General features: G+C 39.2%; 1 protein-coding gene across 3 annotated transcripts in view; it reads right to left on the reverse strand.

The window, feature by feature from the left end:
• Positions 1-16,223, reverse strand: part of SLC25A13 (solute carrier family 25 member 13) — a 102,014-nt gene that overhangs the window by 49,786 nt on the left and 36,005 nt on the right. For all 3 annotated transcript variants that reach the window (XM_080384598.1, XM_080384599.1, XM_080384597.1), the window contains one exon: positions 1,035-1,174. In XM_080384598.1, the coding sequence (XP_080240724.1) occupies positions 1,035-1,174 (140 nt within the window). The remainder of the gene's footprint in view (positions 1-1,034; positions 1,175-16,223) is intronic.

The following is a 16,223-nucleotide window of genomic DNA, read 5'->3' on the forward strand; positions in this document are numbered from 1 at the left end:
GAGTTACAATAGTCAATACAAAACCTAAGGGAATATGTTTTAATCATGTGATACCTGACGTCCTCTTCATACAAAATTAATTAGACTCTGTTCTACAAAGTCAATTTGAAACATTTGTCTCAATAGCATTATCTTAATTATTCCTCATCAAAATGATACCACCTCCTACTGTGAACTAACATACTTGTGTAAACAAGAAAAAAAGAAACCTTGTAGTCTTGAAGCAGGTTCCCATTTTAAAACTCTCTAGTGTAAATACTAATACAGGCATTAAGTATTCAGAAGGAATACAAATAAGAAACTCACATGTTTCACCACTTCAAGGATCATTTTTCCTACTGAAGACTATTTTTAACAGTACAGTTGAAATACAGATAGGTCTTTTTTTATTTGCACAATATTTTACTTTCTGTAAGAAAGTACCCCAAAGTATGAATAGCCATATTCCTTGCAAAAGAAAGATGGTATTTTATTCTCTGTATACCACAAGCAAAGCTAAGTAACATTACCCTATCTGAGATACTTTAATTCAAAAAAATCAAAAGTAAAGAAGTGCATGGAAAGGGCTTGCAGCAAAACATCTTTATTGGATACCAGCACTGAATTAAATACATGTTTGGTAAACATGCTGTTTACAGACAGAAGAACTTCTTAATACCAGTCTGGCAACTGGGTCCAAAATGTTCAATACTGTTATTTAACATTCTTTGACTCATGGATTTAAATATACAAGAGATTTTCAGGCTTAGAGGTCTACGTTTTTAATTTCATGTCTTTGTCTACCCAAGCGAAGAGATTACCTTCTGCACACAGCTGCCAAAAACAAAAGACTCCAGCTAGCCTGAATCAGCACTTTTACGATAAGCATTTCCTATTTATCAACACACTATAGAAGTCCACAACTCTGACTGTAAAAGCCTGCGCTTGGTCTACTTTCAACTTTCCTACCAGCATGGTATTGGGCAAGTTTGCAAATGCTTTGATTCCTGCATCATTCTTATTACTCTTGACAAACTGTACTCTATTAGACCCACCAGTAAAAACTGGGTGAATTCCGCATATGTTAGGTGTCTTTTTCTATCCTTTCCAAAATGCAGCTGTACGAACTCTGAATTCCAGTTAAAAGGAATGTGCTGGTGAATCGTGGTCTGGCCAAAAACTTGTTTAGCATCCTCTGGGAAGAAAAGAAAAATGTTCATTTAATAATCAAATCAAATAAAATAAAACAAAACAACAATAGAGGCAAGCATATAAACAAATATGATATTTTCAAACAGGAAAGCAATACTGTTCATATAAATTAGCAACATATTGTAAAGCAAACCTGATTTTTTTGTTTACCAAAATCATCATAAAGTTTTGAACACTGTCACAAATTCTGTCTGAATAATCTTTTTTATTTGTCAAGTTTTACATTCACAACAATTCATTAGAAGGGACTCAACTAGATATTTCAAGTTTCAAAGTCAAACAAGAAAAGATTAAAATTAAAACACAATTTATAAAAAGATGACTAAAGCCAACCAATTTTCAGCATAATCTTTTCAAGCTGCTAACAATGAAAGTTTTGTGCAACTATAATTCAGGCTTTTGTATTATTCCCAGAGTTCTCCAAATTCAAACAAATCAACTACAAAAATACCAGTATTTCAGGATCCACTTTTCTGTAGTTACCTTACAGAAGCATGCAAGACAGAGGTGGGAGGGACACGGCAGGCAGGAACACAAACTTACACCATTTCTAGCACTAAGCAGACTTTAACCCCAGTTCTCTGCTACAAGGAGAGGAGCAGCACAAGTCTGTTTGACCACATCTAAATGCAAGCCTCATAGTTTAGTTCAGTTTAGTAGTCATAACTGGGCAACAGTTTATTACAGGCTTGGCAGACTTTTTGGTAATACACAGCGTTTTTGGTGAAGAAACAACTGTTTGAAACACACCAAGTCTACAATCAGTAGAAAGGACCATACACTGCTGAAACAGGACAGTGCGTATTTTGACTAATAGAAACAGCAATAAGATCTGAGGAAGTACTTGTCTCGCACGACAGTGCCCTCACTTCGATGCGATAGTCTGTCTCGGCCAAAAATACAAGGCAAATATATCTTCTGAAGACAAGCTCAAGGCCAGAGCTTCCCAGCTGCTACACACCTTCCTAATTGCTGTGCGACTCCTCCAGCCACGCCAGGCAAGTGCCAGTTCTTGTCTCCTGTTAGTTCCTGCGAGCACAGAGAGCTGGTTCCCAGAAGACACTCCCTGCCCACAGGCAGGGCCAGGAGCTGTCTCCTGCTCCCTTCATGCTTTGTGGAAGAAAGACTAGGAGCCCAAACCCTCAGCTCCTGTCTGTCTCTGTAAGCAGCAGAGCTGGAAGCCAGTTCCCAAGCGTGGCTGGTGCCTGTGGTCAAGGAAATCAGTACAGCTTTGTGCTTGCCTTTGTCCGGAATGAGCTGGGAGCCACCTCGCTGGAGCCAGACTCTGGCTACCAGGCAGGCCTGGGAGATGCCTTCCAGCTCACCCCAGCACCACAAGCTCCTTGGGGCCGTGAGGTCCTGTCTCCTGCATAAGCTGAATTCTGGCTTCTGGTTCAGCCCATGCCAGCCAGGCACAGCGGCTCTGCTGACCTGGGAAAACCCAGCCAGGGCGGAATTCCCACTTTCAGGCAAGGAGGCAGGAAAAAGTGACGGTGGGATGGCACAGCCAAGAGCCAGGATGATGTCAGGAAGCGCCCAAGTGAATGAAAGATAAAGACAAAGGAAAAAATGGTCCCAAGCAGGTGAAAAGGGCACGTGCCCTGCTGCACTGACCCAGAAGCACTGCAGTTGGTGTTACCCATAAGGACAGCTTGTTCTACAGTGAGGGGACTTCACAGAGAAACCAGAGATGATACTGCAGACCTCTTCCCATCCCTCGACACAGTCAGTAGTTTCATCTTTAAAAACACAGCACCCACAGATCCCAGAGAATCAGTAGCGAAACAGCAAGTTGGATTTAACTTACAAACAGAAAGACTGACCCTAGTTAACCTCAAATTCATAACATTCAGAACTTCAAGTCCTATTGTACTGTGAGAATTTTCTCCAAGCAACATCAGCAGCCCCAGCACAGCATTGTTCATTCATGTCTTCAAGCTCCATCAAAGCCAGCTTGGATCTTGTCCGCCAGCATTCTTCAGGAGCAAAATTCTGCTCTCAAGGCAACCGGAGGGAAAGCCAACTGGTTCAGGGTGAGGTCCTGTCCCTCTGCCGAAAGTCTTTTATTTAGGATGCTTCCTACTGACACAGCTCAAGGCACCTTGCCACATGTCATTGGAAATCACCTTTATGAAGTTCCTGCTTTTTGCCAGACTTCCTTCAAAGGCGGCAACCAGCATGAAGACGACAACCTGTCCTGCCCACAAACAAGAGGAAATGAAGGCTGTCTCTTCCTGTTAGCGAGCACTCTTGCTTTTCCAGAGGAATGATGCTATTCCCAGAACAGCTCCGGTACCTCTCTCTCGCACAGAAATCGGATGCTCGTCAGTTTCCTCCTTCCCTCTCATCCAACCTCCAGAACTTCCCCAGAGCAAGACACTGATACTGTTTGGATGAAATTAGGAACAAGTCACCATTACCAAAAACTATGTTTGTTTGGACTCCAGATTTGTCTTTGTCAGAGAAAAAAGGTGCTTTATTACTTGATGTGAGGTAAAAGATATGAAAGTCTTAGCTAGTATAAAGCAGTCTCAAATTCCTTCTGATTGGGCCAGGCTCCCCACAATCTTTACTTTAACTGTTAAAATATGAAAGTTACAGAATGCCCTCTGGGTATGCCGCTGTAATTTTATTTTAATTCATTATTATACATTAGCTATGTTGAAGGAACAATGCATCTTGCTCCCCAACTCTGTGCCTTGTAAACCTTCCTTAGCTGGGGCCCAAAATAAAAATTGGAGCTCAAGAGAACATCAGGAAGTGAAAAAGCTCAAACATCAAGAAGTGAAAAAAGGGTAGTTTCAGACTAAACACAATGTTTAATTATGGGCATTATAAATGGCAAAGGAAGCCACAGCAATGGCACTTAAAACATCATCAAGCCAGCTAGGAACACAGCAAGGTCTACATCCAGGGCATCTGTATTTGCCTTGTCTATTTTAGAGATCAAAGGCTACACGTCTGCTTCAGAGGTTCACATAAGTACAAATATTCCTCCAAACAGTCCAAGCAGGAGACGTACGCTTAATATTTCCTACGACTTGGAAAACACAGACTACCACATTAGTGTTGGTATTTAGAACAATAGTAAGAGAACTCCCTTACACTACTTGATCTTTTCAAAATCATACTGTATATTGATGTCAATATGACTTGGCAACTAATACCAGATGCTTTTCTGACAGACTGCATGTCGGACTGTAGTGCTGGCAGCTGACTGGAAGATCGCCTACTGTGCTTCTACTGATTCTTTGACAGCACAAGATGTGGTATCCTGCTTGCCACTACCTTTTTACACATACCCTGTACTTCCTTTTTGCAACTAGTTCTGGTTCACAAACTCTTTTATATACTCAGGGGACAGTGTTTTCCCTCTTTTCTTGCTAGGTGTCATCATCCATTCATCTACCACAATGTCACTGATGCAAGTCTCATCTTAGTAGTCAGACTGCCTGATTCAGACACTAAAGACCATTCATACTCCATTACAAATCTTAGGTGTTTTAACCTGTGATTTACTGATCAAAAGGTATCCGATTTATAGAACTCACTCAAAGTTATTGATCAGTTCTAACAGTATCATCTCCTAATCATGTAAGTCTAGTATTAAAATAAAAAATGGATAATTTTTAAATGTACTTTTGCCTTAAACCTGCAGCTGAAGTTCCACAGCTACCCACAAGTCGCTGAACTAAACAAAGTAAAACACAGAAGCAGCAATGTTCTTCAGTAGCCAAGAGTTACTTTGTGTGTATAGACCTTTTTTCAAAGGAACCTCACAGAGTTACAGAAGGACTCGTGACAGAAAGGGCATCTGGATATCAACTGGTCCACTCTCCTGCCAAAGAATGTCCAACCACGTCAGGCTGCTCAGGGCATGGACAGCTGAGATTTGAGCATCTCCAACGATGGACATTCAACAACCTCTCTGGGCAACTGTGGTTTGATGTGATATTTTATCAATAGCTTTTAAATCCATAACAAAACAGTTCAATTGTTTTAGTTTCAGTTTTAAAAAGGCAAAATATTAATGCTCCTACACCTGGAGCCATAAGAGCACAAGATCTAAAGGTAGCAAAACATAAATTTCTGTGTTTGCTCTGTTCAAACCACAGCTGTTGGAAAGCAAAACGAACAACAGGTTGAAGAAATTTTTTAAATACTCATTTTTAGAAATCCATGCTGTCATTTTGTCCATATTTAAAAAAATTAACTTTGAAACTCAATTTTAAAATAAATTGCAAAGTTCTAAAACAAATAGTTCTTTGTCCCTGCGCTGCCTCTAATTAAAAAATTGATACCTTGTCATTGGTTTCTGATCACTGTACAAAAAAGTTGTTCTTTTTCCTCCAGGTGAGTTGCCTACTGGTCTCCAGTGGGGGTTTTTGGTCCTTTGAGTCCTGGGGTCTTTCTTCTCTCCAACGTACTGATGTCTATGTGCAAATGCTTACTGTATAAAGAAGTATACTGCATTCACATTTCCATACTGTGACTAAGAATTATAATAGAAATAAAGCAAGCTTTGGAATAACTACAGGCACTCTTGACACAACACAGACCACTAATATTCCCCATGAGAATATTATCTATTTGGAAATGCGAAATTTTAAAAGGAAAAAACCTGAAAGTCATTATCACACCACATTTTATATTTAAGAAAGGTCACTTGACAGAATAAGCTACTAAAATCTTTACAGGGTACAGTCCATAAATACCTGATGTATTAAATCTGACTTCTTTTGAACTATTTATTTCCACAAGTACATAAATTTTTCAAGCAGCATCACTGTTAAGTCCAATATAGTTAATACTATCTCATTGTATAGCTAGAAAAAATCTCACGATCATCTACAACAATGTCACTGCCCTTACAAAACAGTTGCAACATTCTGTAGAAAAGCTGTCCTCATGGTCTCTATTTTATGTAAATTATAGGTTCTACACATTTTATATATGTTATACCTTTACACAATTAAGCTATTTGTGGTATAGAAAACCTGTACCAAAACCCTGGACTTTGAGAAAAGAAGATATTATCCTGATGATACTGGCAATGGCAACTACGAATAACACAGGCTACCTTCCGCAAAGAGGAAAACAAAAGACAAATTTGAAAGGACATGAATTATTCTAAGTTAACAAGAGTTCCCCATGCACCGATAACCTTTTCAAACCCTTCTAGCAGTAACTGCTTCTATATCCATCACACTTAAGGCCCTGAAGAGGAACATAAAAGCATCATAGCTACAACTTGGATTAATGAAGCAAAATTTATGCAAAAAGTGTGGAATAGATATTTTATATAAAGAGATAAGGTTTTTGAAACCTGAATGTGTAAATCCCTGTCACTCTGCTTAGACAAAAGGTGATACCTTTATAAAATCATGTCTTGTTAATGGTTAAGAACTTCTGTTCATGTGTTTGGCAACAGTTTTCCTTTAAATAGCTGTAATAAAAAGTGTATTTTTTCCCCAGTCATTTAAAATAAATCTTACACGAAAGAAAAGGCAAAGACGGAAGTCCAGTTGGTCAAATTAAACTACTGATGATAACAGCTGTTTCACCATCGTGACTAGAAAATCCCAGCACTCTGCCAACTGCCAAGCAAGACCTGACCTAAAGCTCAGCAAAGATGAGAACAGAATGATTTCCACAGGCTTTGGTCTTCACTGACCATTCCAAACAACTCCACATTTTCCACAAGTTTCATGTCCCTGTGTGCACCACCAGGTTCTACAACCTCTTCTCCATGACCCATCCATCAGCACAAGAGATCAGGGTCCAAAGAGCTGCAGGAGAAAGAGCTAGGAGAAGCCTCATCTCAGGTCCTTGATCCTCCTTTCCTGAGCCATGCCATAAGGACACCTGCATCTCAGTGGCCCCAGCCCCCTGACGTGACTTCCCAGCCCTACCCTGGACCTGCCTCATCCCTGTGGACTTCTCTAGCTGACCCTGGTCACTGTCACCAGACCTGCTCTTCTGCCCTTGCTCAGGTAGTGTGGGGCTGTGCCCCTCATCAGTGAGATCTGTGCCCATGCCCTGCTTGCTCGACTGCCAGCTCACCTGCCTGGCAGAGCAGCTAGCCATTGCTGTTCCTGGCCACCGAAAAAGTACAATAAACTTGTGCAAAACCACATGTGTACAGATAGAAATATATACATGCCAAACACTCAAGTAATATTTTGTATCATCTTGTTTTACTGGAATTGTTAGGGTTTATCCAAGGTTTGAGTTGACTGGGGCTTTTTGTTCAGGTTTTTTGTTTTATTTTGTTGGGGTTTTATTTACTGATGTGAACTTCAAATATACAGCAAGTTAGGGGTCATTCCTATCCTTCTACAGTCTGGCACTAAGTGTTCTATAATGATTACTTTTTGTTTTGGAAAACAAATGTCGACATCACATCTGCTCAGCTAAGTTGTGGAATGATGGGTAGTCCAAGAACTTGACTGGGTTGTCTGTTTATCCCCATTCACCCAGAAGAGGTACAATGCTCTGGAAGTACAAGCGCTAGTACCACCTTCATGTCCCTGCTACTCTGTCAAGGAAATGGGTTGAAATAGTTTTATAGCAGCCATGCTGTAAATGAAATAAGACATTGGAATAGCTTGATTACTAAGGATTGCAAAGGAAAGGTACTCATCCCTCCAACTCCCCTCGACAAAGCAGTAAGGTCTGTCACAGCCACCTTTTCCACAGGTTAGAAGCCCTGAAATAATACACTGATGCTGTATTTTCACTGCTTCTTAATTCTGTGCAAAACATGGACCACAACCTATTCTGCAATTCTGAATAATAAAAAAAAAAATATACTAGCTCCTTTCCTTCTTAAAATATTACAAGGAAAGTATCTGGCAGAACACTCAAACTGAAGCTGGCAGAGTAGAAGCAGAGCACATAATTTGAAGATAATGGGATTGTACCACACGACTTGAGGAGGGTGGGGGCACTGGTACGAAAAAAGACAGCAGCTCAGGTCAGTGCAATTTATCTGCACTCTATCATGCAGCGTCGTTATTGTTTTAAAACAGATTCATTCACAAGAGTGCAAAACCCTCCATTAGTGCACCTGATCCATTTAGACTAAGAGCAGTTTCACCTGCACCTGAAAAATGTGGCTGCACATATACACCTAGAAAAATTCAGTTCATTTTATAATTTTGTGTGTGTACATGCATGTGTAAGTGGTAGGTTATTTTTTGATAGGACTAGTTACTCCAAATTAAAAAAAAAAAAAATCCCCAAAGATGAAATTAAGCTAAAATAATAAAAATGGTAATTTTAACCAATTTAACTATGTTGAGCTAGTCCAGCTGTGGACTAGTGCTGAATTGTAACAGACAAGCAGGAGTTTCCACTGCTTAACAGGAGGCAGCATTGCTTGTGTGTAACCAAAGCTGTCGTACCAAATTCAATGCCCCCGTTTCCATGTGGGTAAGTGAAATCATCATCTGGACTCATTTCTGTTATTCCCATCACGAGATGTTAAAAACACTGGACTTTCAGAATCCAGACTGACTCAACACCTTTTTCTATACTGGCAGAGGCTGACTTCACTGTAGCTGTCCAGGAAATACAAATTTACTTCAGAACTCATATGATTGTTTCCTACAGCAGTTTAATACACAACCAAAGTGATAAAAGCAAACTCCTGGCTTAAACAAATTATCCTAAACTTTACACTTTACTCTCCAGTACAGACTTGAGAGCTCTATTTCTTTAACAGCTATTTTGCTTAGATAGATGGTATAAAAAAAAAAAAAATCACTTTCTTGCAAAGCATTAACATACATTTTCCCCCACTTAAATACTTGAATTTCAAATGCAGCATAAAATGTACTCCCACAACAGTACTGTATTAGTATAAAACTATTTTAGTTCAATTAAAATGTCTAACTATCTACCCCCAAACCTACCTAAACTGTAATTTTCACTTTGAGCACTTCCAATATGTTCTCAGTTTTGTTTTCTTTTATCAGCTTATCAAATCAGGTCCTGCATTCCAAATGTTGGAAAAAAATAGTCATTAACTGCTAGGTAACAGCAGATTTTCCAATTTAGAAAACTAAATTACACACACTGCAAAAGTACGTGTATTTTGCTCTCTGAAATTTCGTATTAAAATTTGTAATAACAAAATACTTTCTTCTAATCTGTAATTCCAGGACAATTTGAAAAGGGGATAGGGGAAAAATTAAAATAAAAATCAAGATTAAAGTGGTATACTGCTGCTGCCGTAGTTTAAATATATTCTGGTGAGGAAGCTTCTGGTTCCTCCCCAAATGCTGCCTAGTAATCATGTTGGTATTTTGGGGTTTTTTTTTCCCAACAGGATATACAGCTATATGAAAGATGGCTAACCCTCAGCTTACTGTTAACCAAAGAGTGACCTCATACAGTGGAAACATACTCTCAAGTTGGCTTTTCCCCGCCTTTTCCATACTTTTTTTTTTCTTTTTTAAGTAGCATAAAGTAGCAGCAGAAAGCATAGTATTTTAGCCATCTAAGCATGCAGTATTCTTGAATTATCCCATCAACTGGAAGTGCTCTCTGTTTCCTCTGTATTTTAAAACTGGAGCCATTATAGTCAATTGTGCAAATCTACAGTTAGTCTTTCATAAAAACTGGATTTTTGACCCACTGAACTGGAACAGATTCTAAGCAGTTCTTCTGATCTCTGACAAGATACCATACAACACATACATGCCAATCTGGTATTGGTGTGTATCTACAGTCAGTCATTCAGAAAACACTGCTCCTAAGTCACTAAGAATGTTCCAAAAATCAAGGTCGTTCTTTTTGCAGTACAAACGGATTATTTAAAGAAGTGCAATAAATCTCCACATATATGAAAAAATGGCTGCCTTCACAACGGTTTTTCACCTCCAGGTAACATCTGGAGCATGTCAATGGAAAGCAAAAGCATACGGTGTTTCTTGGGCTGCCCTCATAAAATGAACTGGTTAACTCGGCACATCTCCAGGCAGAAAATGTACTGTACTGTGTAAGGCCCAACGGAGTGCCAGCACCCTCAGAGACAGTCACAGCAGGGCAGAGAAGCAGGAGGCTGGAGTCTCTCACTAAAAGTGGCTTCCATTCAGATGTGAACCCCATCCATTTTGTGGTTAGAAGAAGCAACAAAGGCTGTATAGCACCTGTTATACACAGAGGTGAGATTAAGATCAGTATTCCTAACCAAATGTCTTTCAGATGTCATAAGCAGAGTTTAAAGATACCAACAACCAAAAAAATCCCCCCAAAGCCCCCACCAAACCATGAAGTCAGTACGAATCCTAACAAAAAGTTCAGCATGCATCCCCCTTTAGGAGAGAGGCACTAGCTACTGAACAAAATTCATCTGGTTATAACTTCCTTGCCCTATCCAAACTTTTCAACAAGGACAGAGCAGTCTTACAGGTTAATTTTATGTTAATGAAAACATTACCACAGAGAACACGTTTGTGCCTTCATGATTTCTGCCAATCAAAAGATCCACAATAAGCTTCTAGTTTCACCCCTCCACTGAAAATGTTCTTACTTTTTTATCTTCTTACCCTCCCCACGCTCTGGCTTTTGTGCTCTTGTCACTTCTAAGAACTGTGAATTCATTTCCTCGTGACGTAACCATACACTGTCCAGTTCAACCTGGCCCTGACTTTTGGCTGAGATACGTGAGTGCTTCTGTTACCTCTGCTAAGCACTGCAAATATCCCCAAAAAAGCAGGCTCTTTCCAAGAGTACCATCGCTCACAGCGGTTAAGATTTTGGATCCAAGCTCGTCTGCTTCTTCTATCCTCCTTGGATGTAAGGGGAAATAACACGAACTTATACACATACTATTGCATAATTGGCTTACAGAAATGTTTTTCAACATTCTTCCAAGATGCAGTCCCTTAAAAATATTTCTACTTGAGCTGCGGATATCCATAATTTCAGTTTACAGGCATCAGCCTTACACTTCTTTATTACCTTTCTTGGCCTCCTTAGAAGTAAGCAACAAACTACCAAAGACCACAGGTTTGGAAAGCACCAGGTCCCATAAGAGCATAAAACCTAAATTTACCACTTTTGCCCTGAAAAAGAATAATAAAAAACCCAGATCACTGCCACCAAGGTAAACAGCATAACCTGGCTAACTAAAATAAAACACCACTTCTATTTTCTCCATATAAAATAGCCTGGGGTTGATGTCCATGACGTATAGAGAGGCTGGTGGTATGGGGTTTTCTCAGCCTGGAGAAAGGTGAGCTAAAGGAGGACATCATCGCTGTCGGCAACTACCCAACAGGGCAGTGAAGGTAAGATGGAGATGCACAGTGGAAGGACAAAAGGCAATGGATGCAAGCTGGAACATGGGAAATCACAACTTGGCACCAGGGAATTATTTTTCACTGTAACGGTGGTTGAAGACTGGAAGATGCTTGCTCAGAGGCCGCAGTCTCCATCCTCAGAGATACTGACTGGATGTTGCCCCCAGAGCAACCTAATCTTGATGGCCCTGCAAGGGTATGAACCTGCAAGGTGGCTACCACAGTCCCTTCCAGGCTAAACTGTTTGATAATTCTATGATCCTTCCTTGGGTTTTGGTAATAAAGAAGAGAGATGCTCACCTTCAAGCTGATGTTTCTGAGTAGGTAACTTTGATTTTGAAAAAAAAAAAAGACAAAACAGAGCCAACAACAAAGAACAAATCAAAACACCACATTTCATTTCTGGATTATTATAGAAAATTCAACTGTATTTTCTAGACCAAATGAACACATTGCAATAAAAGGATGGAGCTTCTCCTAATATTTCAAACGACAGATTCTCTTTGTGACTAAACAGGCTTTGTTTTACTTATGATGCCTTCATGAAAGCCTGCCTGGTTACATAACATTTTAGTTAAAAGAAAAACCAAAACAAGAAAAACTTGCCAAGTTGACATATGTCTAGAAATTAAATTCTCCAAAAACAGTAACAAGAAGATTTCAAAAATGTTTTGAAGAAAATAAATATTCTAACAAGCCCTCCTTACATCCTCTTTTAATTAAAACTGGCCATTATTTTGGCAAAATCTAGTATAAACAACAAAAAATATCAGACTAAACAAATTTTGCTTTGTAATGTTGCTGTTGGGATCATCATGTCTAGGCAACTGTCATTTATATACCAACAAATGTTTCACTGTATAGGTGTAAGCTAACACATCACTAGCAACAAATGGTTTCTAACCAATTTGAACCAGCAATGGAAATTTCAGAGAAACAGTGAAATTTATCAAGTGATCGATGTTTACAGCCTCAGCCATTTATTTTGGTAGTTTAGATTTAATTTTTTCTTGCTTTACATGATATTCAGTGTACTAGGCTGGGCATCACTAACCTAGGTGTTGTAAGAAAAAAATACAGTTAGAGATCCCATAAGGAGAGTCAAGTCATACCAAGCAATTACAGGGCAAAGCATAAAATAAACAATCCTCTGTATCAAAAGTAAGAGCTAGCCTAGACAGTCTGAACCTAATCCTTTGGTCAGGAAAGCAATTGTGAGACTCCTGTAATAATTCTTTGCATATTGAAAAAGTATCAGAGCATTACAGAGGAAAAACTCTGAAGCTCGTCACAATAGCTGTAGAGCTATTTAAACCTCTGTTAAGAGCTATGTGCTTTTAGAGAGTTTACAAACAAGTATTCAGGCAATTCCAAGTATCTGGTAAGTAAACAGGAGTGCTTACTAAGATGTATCCTTAATTAATGTGTTTATCTAAGAACTGTACTGATATAATTAATAACAGAAGAGGAGACCCACAATAGCTGCTGTCTATATGTAAATAAAAGTTTTGTTTTGAGACAAAAGCAGAGTACATTGCTCAATTCTGCAGCAGTTATACTAAACAAACAACAATTTGGGGTTTGGGCTCCCTATTCCCTTCCCATTTTTGTTGGGGGGGGGGGTGTGTTTTTAATTTTTTAATTTTTTTTTAATGAAAGACTGACTTGCTTTACAGCATACTCATATTATCCAAGCAGCACAGCACAGCACCCATTTTGAACCAGCTTCAGGTTGAATTAGATGAACTTAGAAAAAAAAAAAAACAAAAACAAAACCAGGAAAACACACACTATACCACAGCTACATTGCATTAAGTATGAGAGCAAGAATTTCTGCCTGGTGGGAAATTCTACTTTAAAACAAATCAGAAAGAAAATCTTCAAAGCCAGGTTCAACACCAGTTGACAGCACAGAATCAGGCAATCGCATCCCTTTTTGTGCCTCTCCTTTCTCTGTGAGCAAAACCAACGTGTTCAATGCTTATTTTGCCCTTCACTAGTGCTGTGAGAATGGGTATAAGAAAAGTTCCAGTCACTAGGTATCACCACTGCATTATTCACAGCTCAAAACTGTTAGCTCCCATCATTTCATTTATCCATCCAAAATTAGAGACGGAGGTTAAAATGACTTAGTTTTTAAACAGTGAAATTTTTACCCAACAATCTCGCCTTTTTTTAAACACCATCTAGTAAAGAATTTCAAAGGGCTCTGCTTCTTTAATGAGGCATTAAAATACAGTCATATGACAAAAAAGCAACTCTACTAAGTCTCTTAAACCCCTGGACTTACATTATCAGCTTTTATGTGCCTGTCAACACTCAACAGTAAGAAGCAATGGTTTGCTCTTTGCCTCAAATTTAAAAGCCAGCTAAACTTCCTCTCACATTCCTGCTGAGAGCTTTAACTCCTTGCAAACTGTCAAAGCTTTGACACTTCAGCAGCAGGTAAATCTACGACATGATGCAACAGCCAGGTGTAGTCTCAATCAGCCACTGGTCACTAATTTACCAGTGGCCATTTCATTCACCTCGAAAAGCAATAAACTAGAAATACTTCTCTCTCTCTCACACACACACACGTACCCACGCTGTTTTCCGATCAGCCCTTTTAAACAGATGCTAGCTCTGTTGAAGGACCAGGTACAGTTAACTTCCAACTTGAAAGAAACGAAACATTTAAAATTGTACTGATGTCAACATATGGCTAAAATGCAAAGGCATTTCCAACCCAGAAGCTAAAGTAAGTGCAGCATTTTTCAAGAAAAGTAAATGCAAAGTATTAAATACTGGAACTTCTTTACCCAGAACATTCTCTTAAATATCCACAGCCTGGATGTGGCATTCAGTGTAAAAGTTCACTGATGCAAAGCCCATTATTTGTTTTACAAAGGTGCCAAGCTAAGTGCACCTGTGGAAGAGTAAGACTCAGATGATTTGCTTAGTAGAAAATGTGAAATTCACAGCTGGGAAGCCCTATATTCCATTTGGTGTAAGCTAAAATATTTATACCGTTAACCTCAGTATACAGAAAAACAATGGCTGCACAGATAAGCCATACTGTTTCTTTGCAACAATAAAATGAGATACAGACTTAAAATGGGATCCTTGAGATACTACACCTAACAGCAGTACAGCGAAAAACGGTATTTTCCCTTTTCTTTCTTCTGTTCCTTTCACGCTGTAATTCCACAGTATACAAAACCCCTATTTAAGTCTCCTAACCTTGATAAGGACTTGATCCCACTCTCATTCAAGTAAATGGAAAAAGATCTCATAATTGACCTCTAAGATGCAGGACTGAGGCACCGAGTGTCCAAGTTACAGGATAGCATTGTAATAATTTATTTGTGAAAATATTAAGGGGGTGGGGTGGGGGTGTCAGAATTTGGGGAACAAAAGGGTTTTTTTCTTACGATAGAAAGTAAAAACCAGCTTTGGCTAAAGGTCAACTGTTCCTGCTGAGAATGCACAACACTGAGACAGTTCTCACATCCTCCTCACTCTAGACATTTGCTGGGTTGGTAGCCACAAGGTACTATACAGAAGTTGCAAATGCATTTATGTTTTCAAAGTGGGAGAGGACAGAATTAAAAAAAACCTATCTGAGGTTCTGCCAATGTTGGCATGTCTCCTCTTTCAAATACCTTAAATACAGCCTGGCATAGGAGTTTCTCTCATCACTAGAAGGACTTCAATGGACTTCAAACGCCAAACAAATCCCTTGACTCACTACGTCAAACCCCAAGGGAAGCATGTGCCAGCAGGAAAAATAAGAACAAGAATGCCAAGAGTTAAAAAAGTTAAGTCAGACTGATTCAGCATTCAGATCAAACAACTACAGTTTCTCCTAGATTATTAACGAGTGCTCCAAGCAACCGGAGGCTCTGATGAAGACAAGAACCTGCACATCACAGGCATTCCAGGAACCCTGGTTTGTCTGCACCGGAACAAAACCTCTGCAGAATACGTGTGCACTGCTGATTTAAAAGCATGCCATCTCTCCTTGCCTCTGTTCATACACATGCACAAGACTGTTAGGCACAAGATACTTCCTTCATCGAGGTTATGATCAGCAGAACTTTTTCCTGAAATTCTTTCAAATCTTTTAGCATCCATAGTAATTTTTACAAAAATGTTCTAACAAGCAGTATCGCACAAAAAAAGCACATCTTTCACAAACTCAACAGACAACCAAAACAATGAAAAAACAAAATAGACACAAGAAGAGACAGCAAGTCTTCTCACCAGCCGCAACTTCAAATACAGATTTTTGGAGATAGTAAAAGGAATATAATGATGTGCTTCAAGCAACGATAACAGGATCTTGTCAGTTCAAATGGAAAGGGAAGGACTTTTTTAACAGAGTATAAAACATGTGTGGGGAATACTAGCAAAAAACAAAAGACATGTGAACCATGCATTTTGGAAAGACAAAGTCAATGTCATCCAACTTTCCTTTTACTTAAAAGTGTTTAACAACCAATTAATAAAAATTGAGACATATGGATAATTGTGTCCAAATGTAGATTATCCAGCAATTTTATCCAGCGTAGGTACTGAGGGCAAAAAAATCCCCCATGCTTTTTGAAGTGCAAGCTCCATGTCTCGAGTTACTCAAAACTGCTAATTTCTGAATCCTTCTTCTAGACAGAATGGCCCTTATCATTAAGCAGATGGCAGACAGTCCTGCACATATCAAAAGCTAAACACTCCCCATAATCA

The sequence above is a fragment of the Falco punctatus genome, assembly GCF_963210335.1.
Source record: "Falco punctatus genome assembly, chromosome: 4".
Taxonomy (NCBI): domain Eukaryota; kingdom Metazoa; phylum Chordata; class Aves; order Falconiformes; family Falconidae; genus Falco; species Falco punctatus.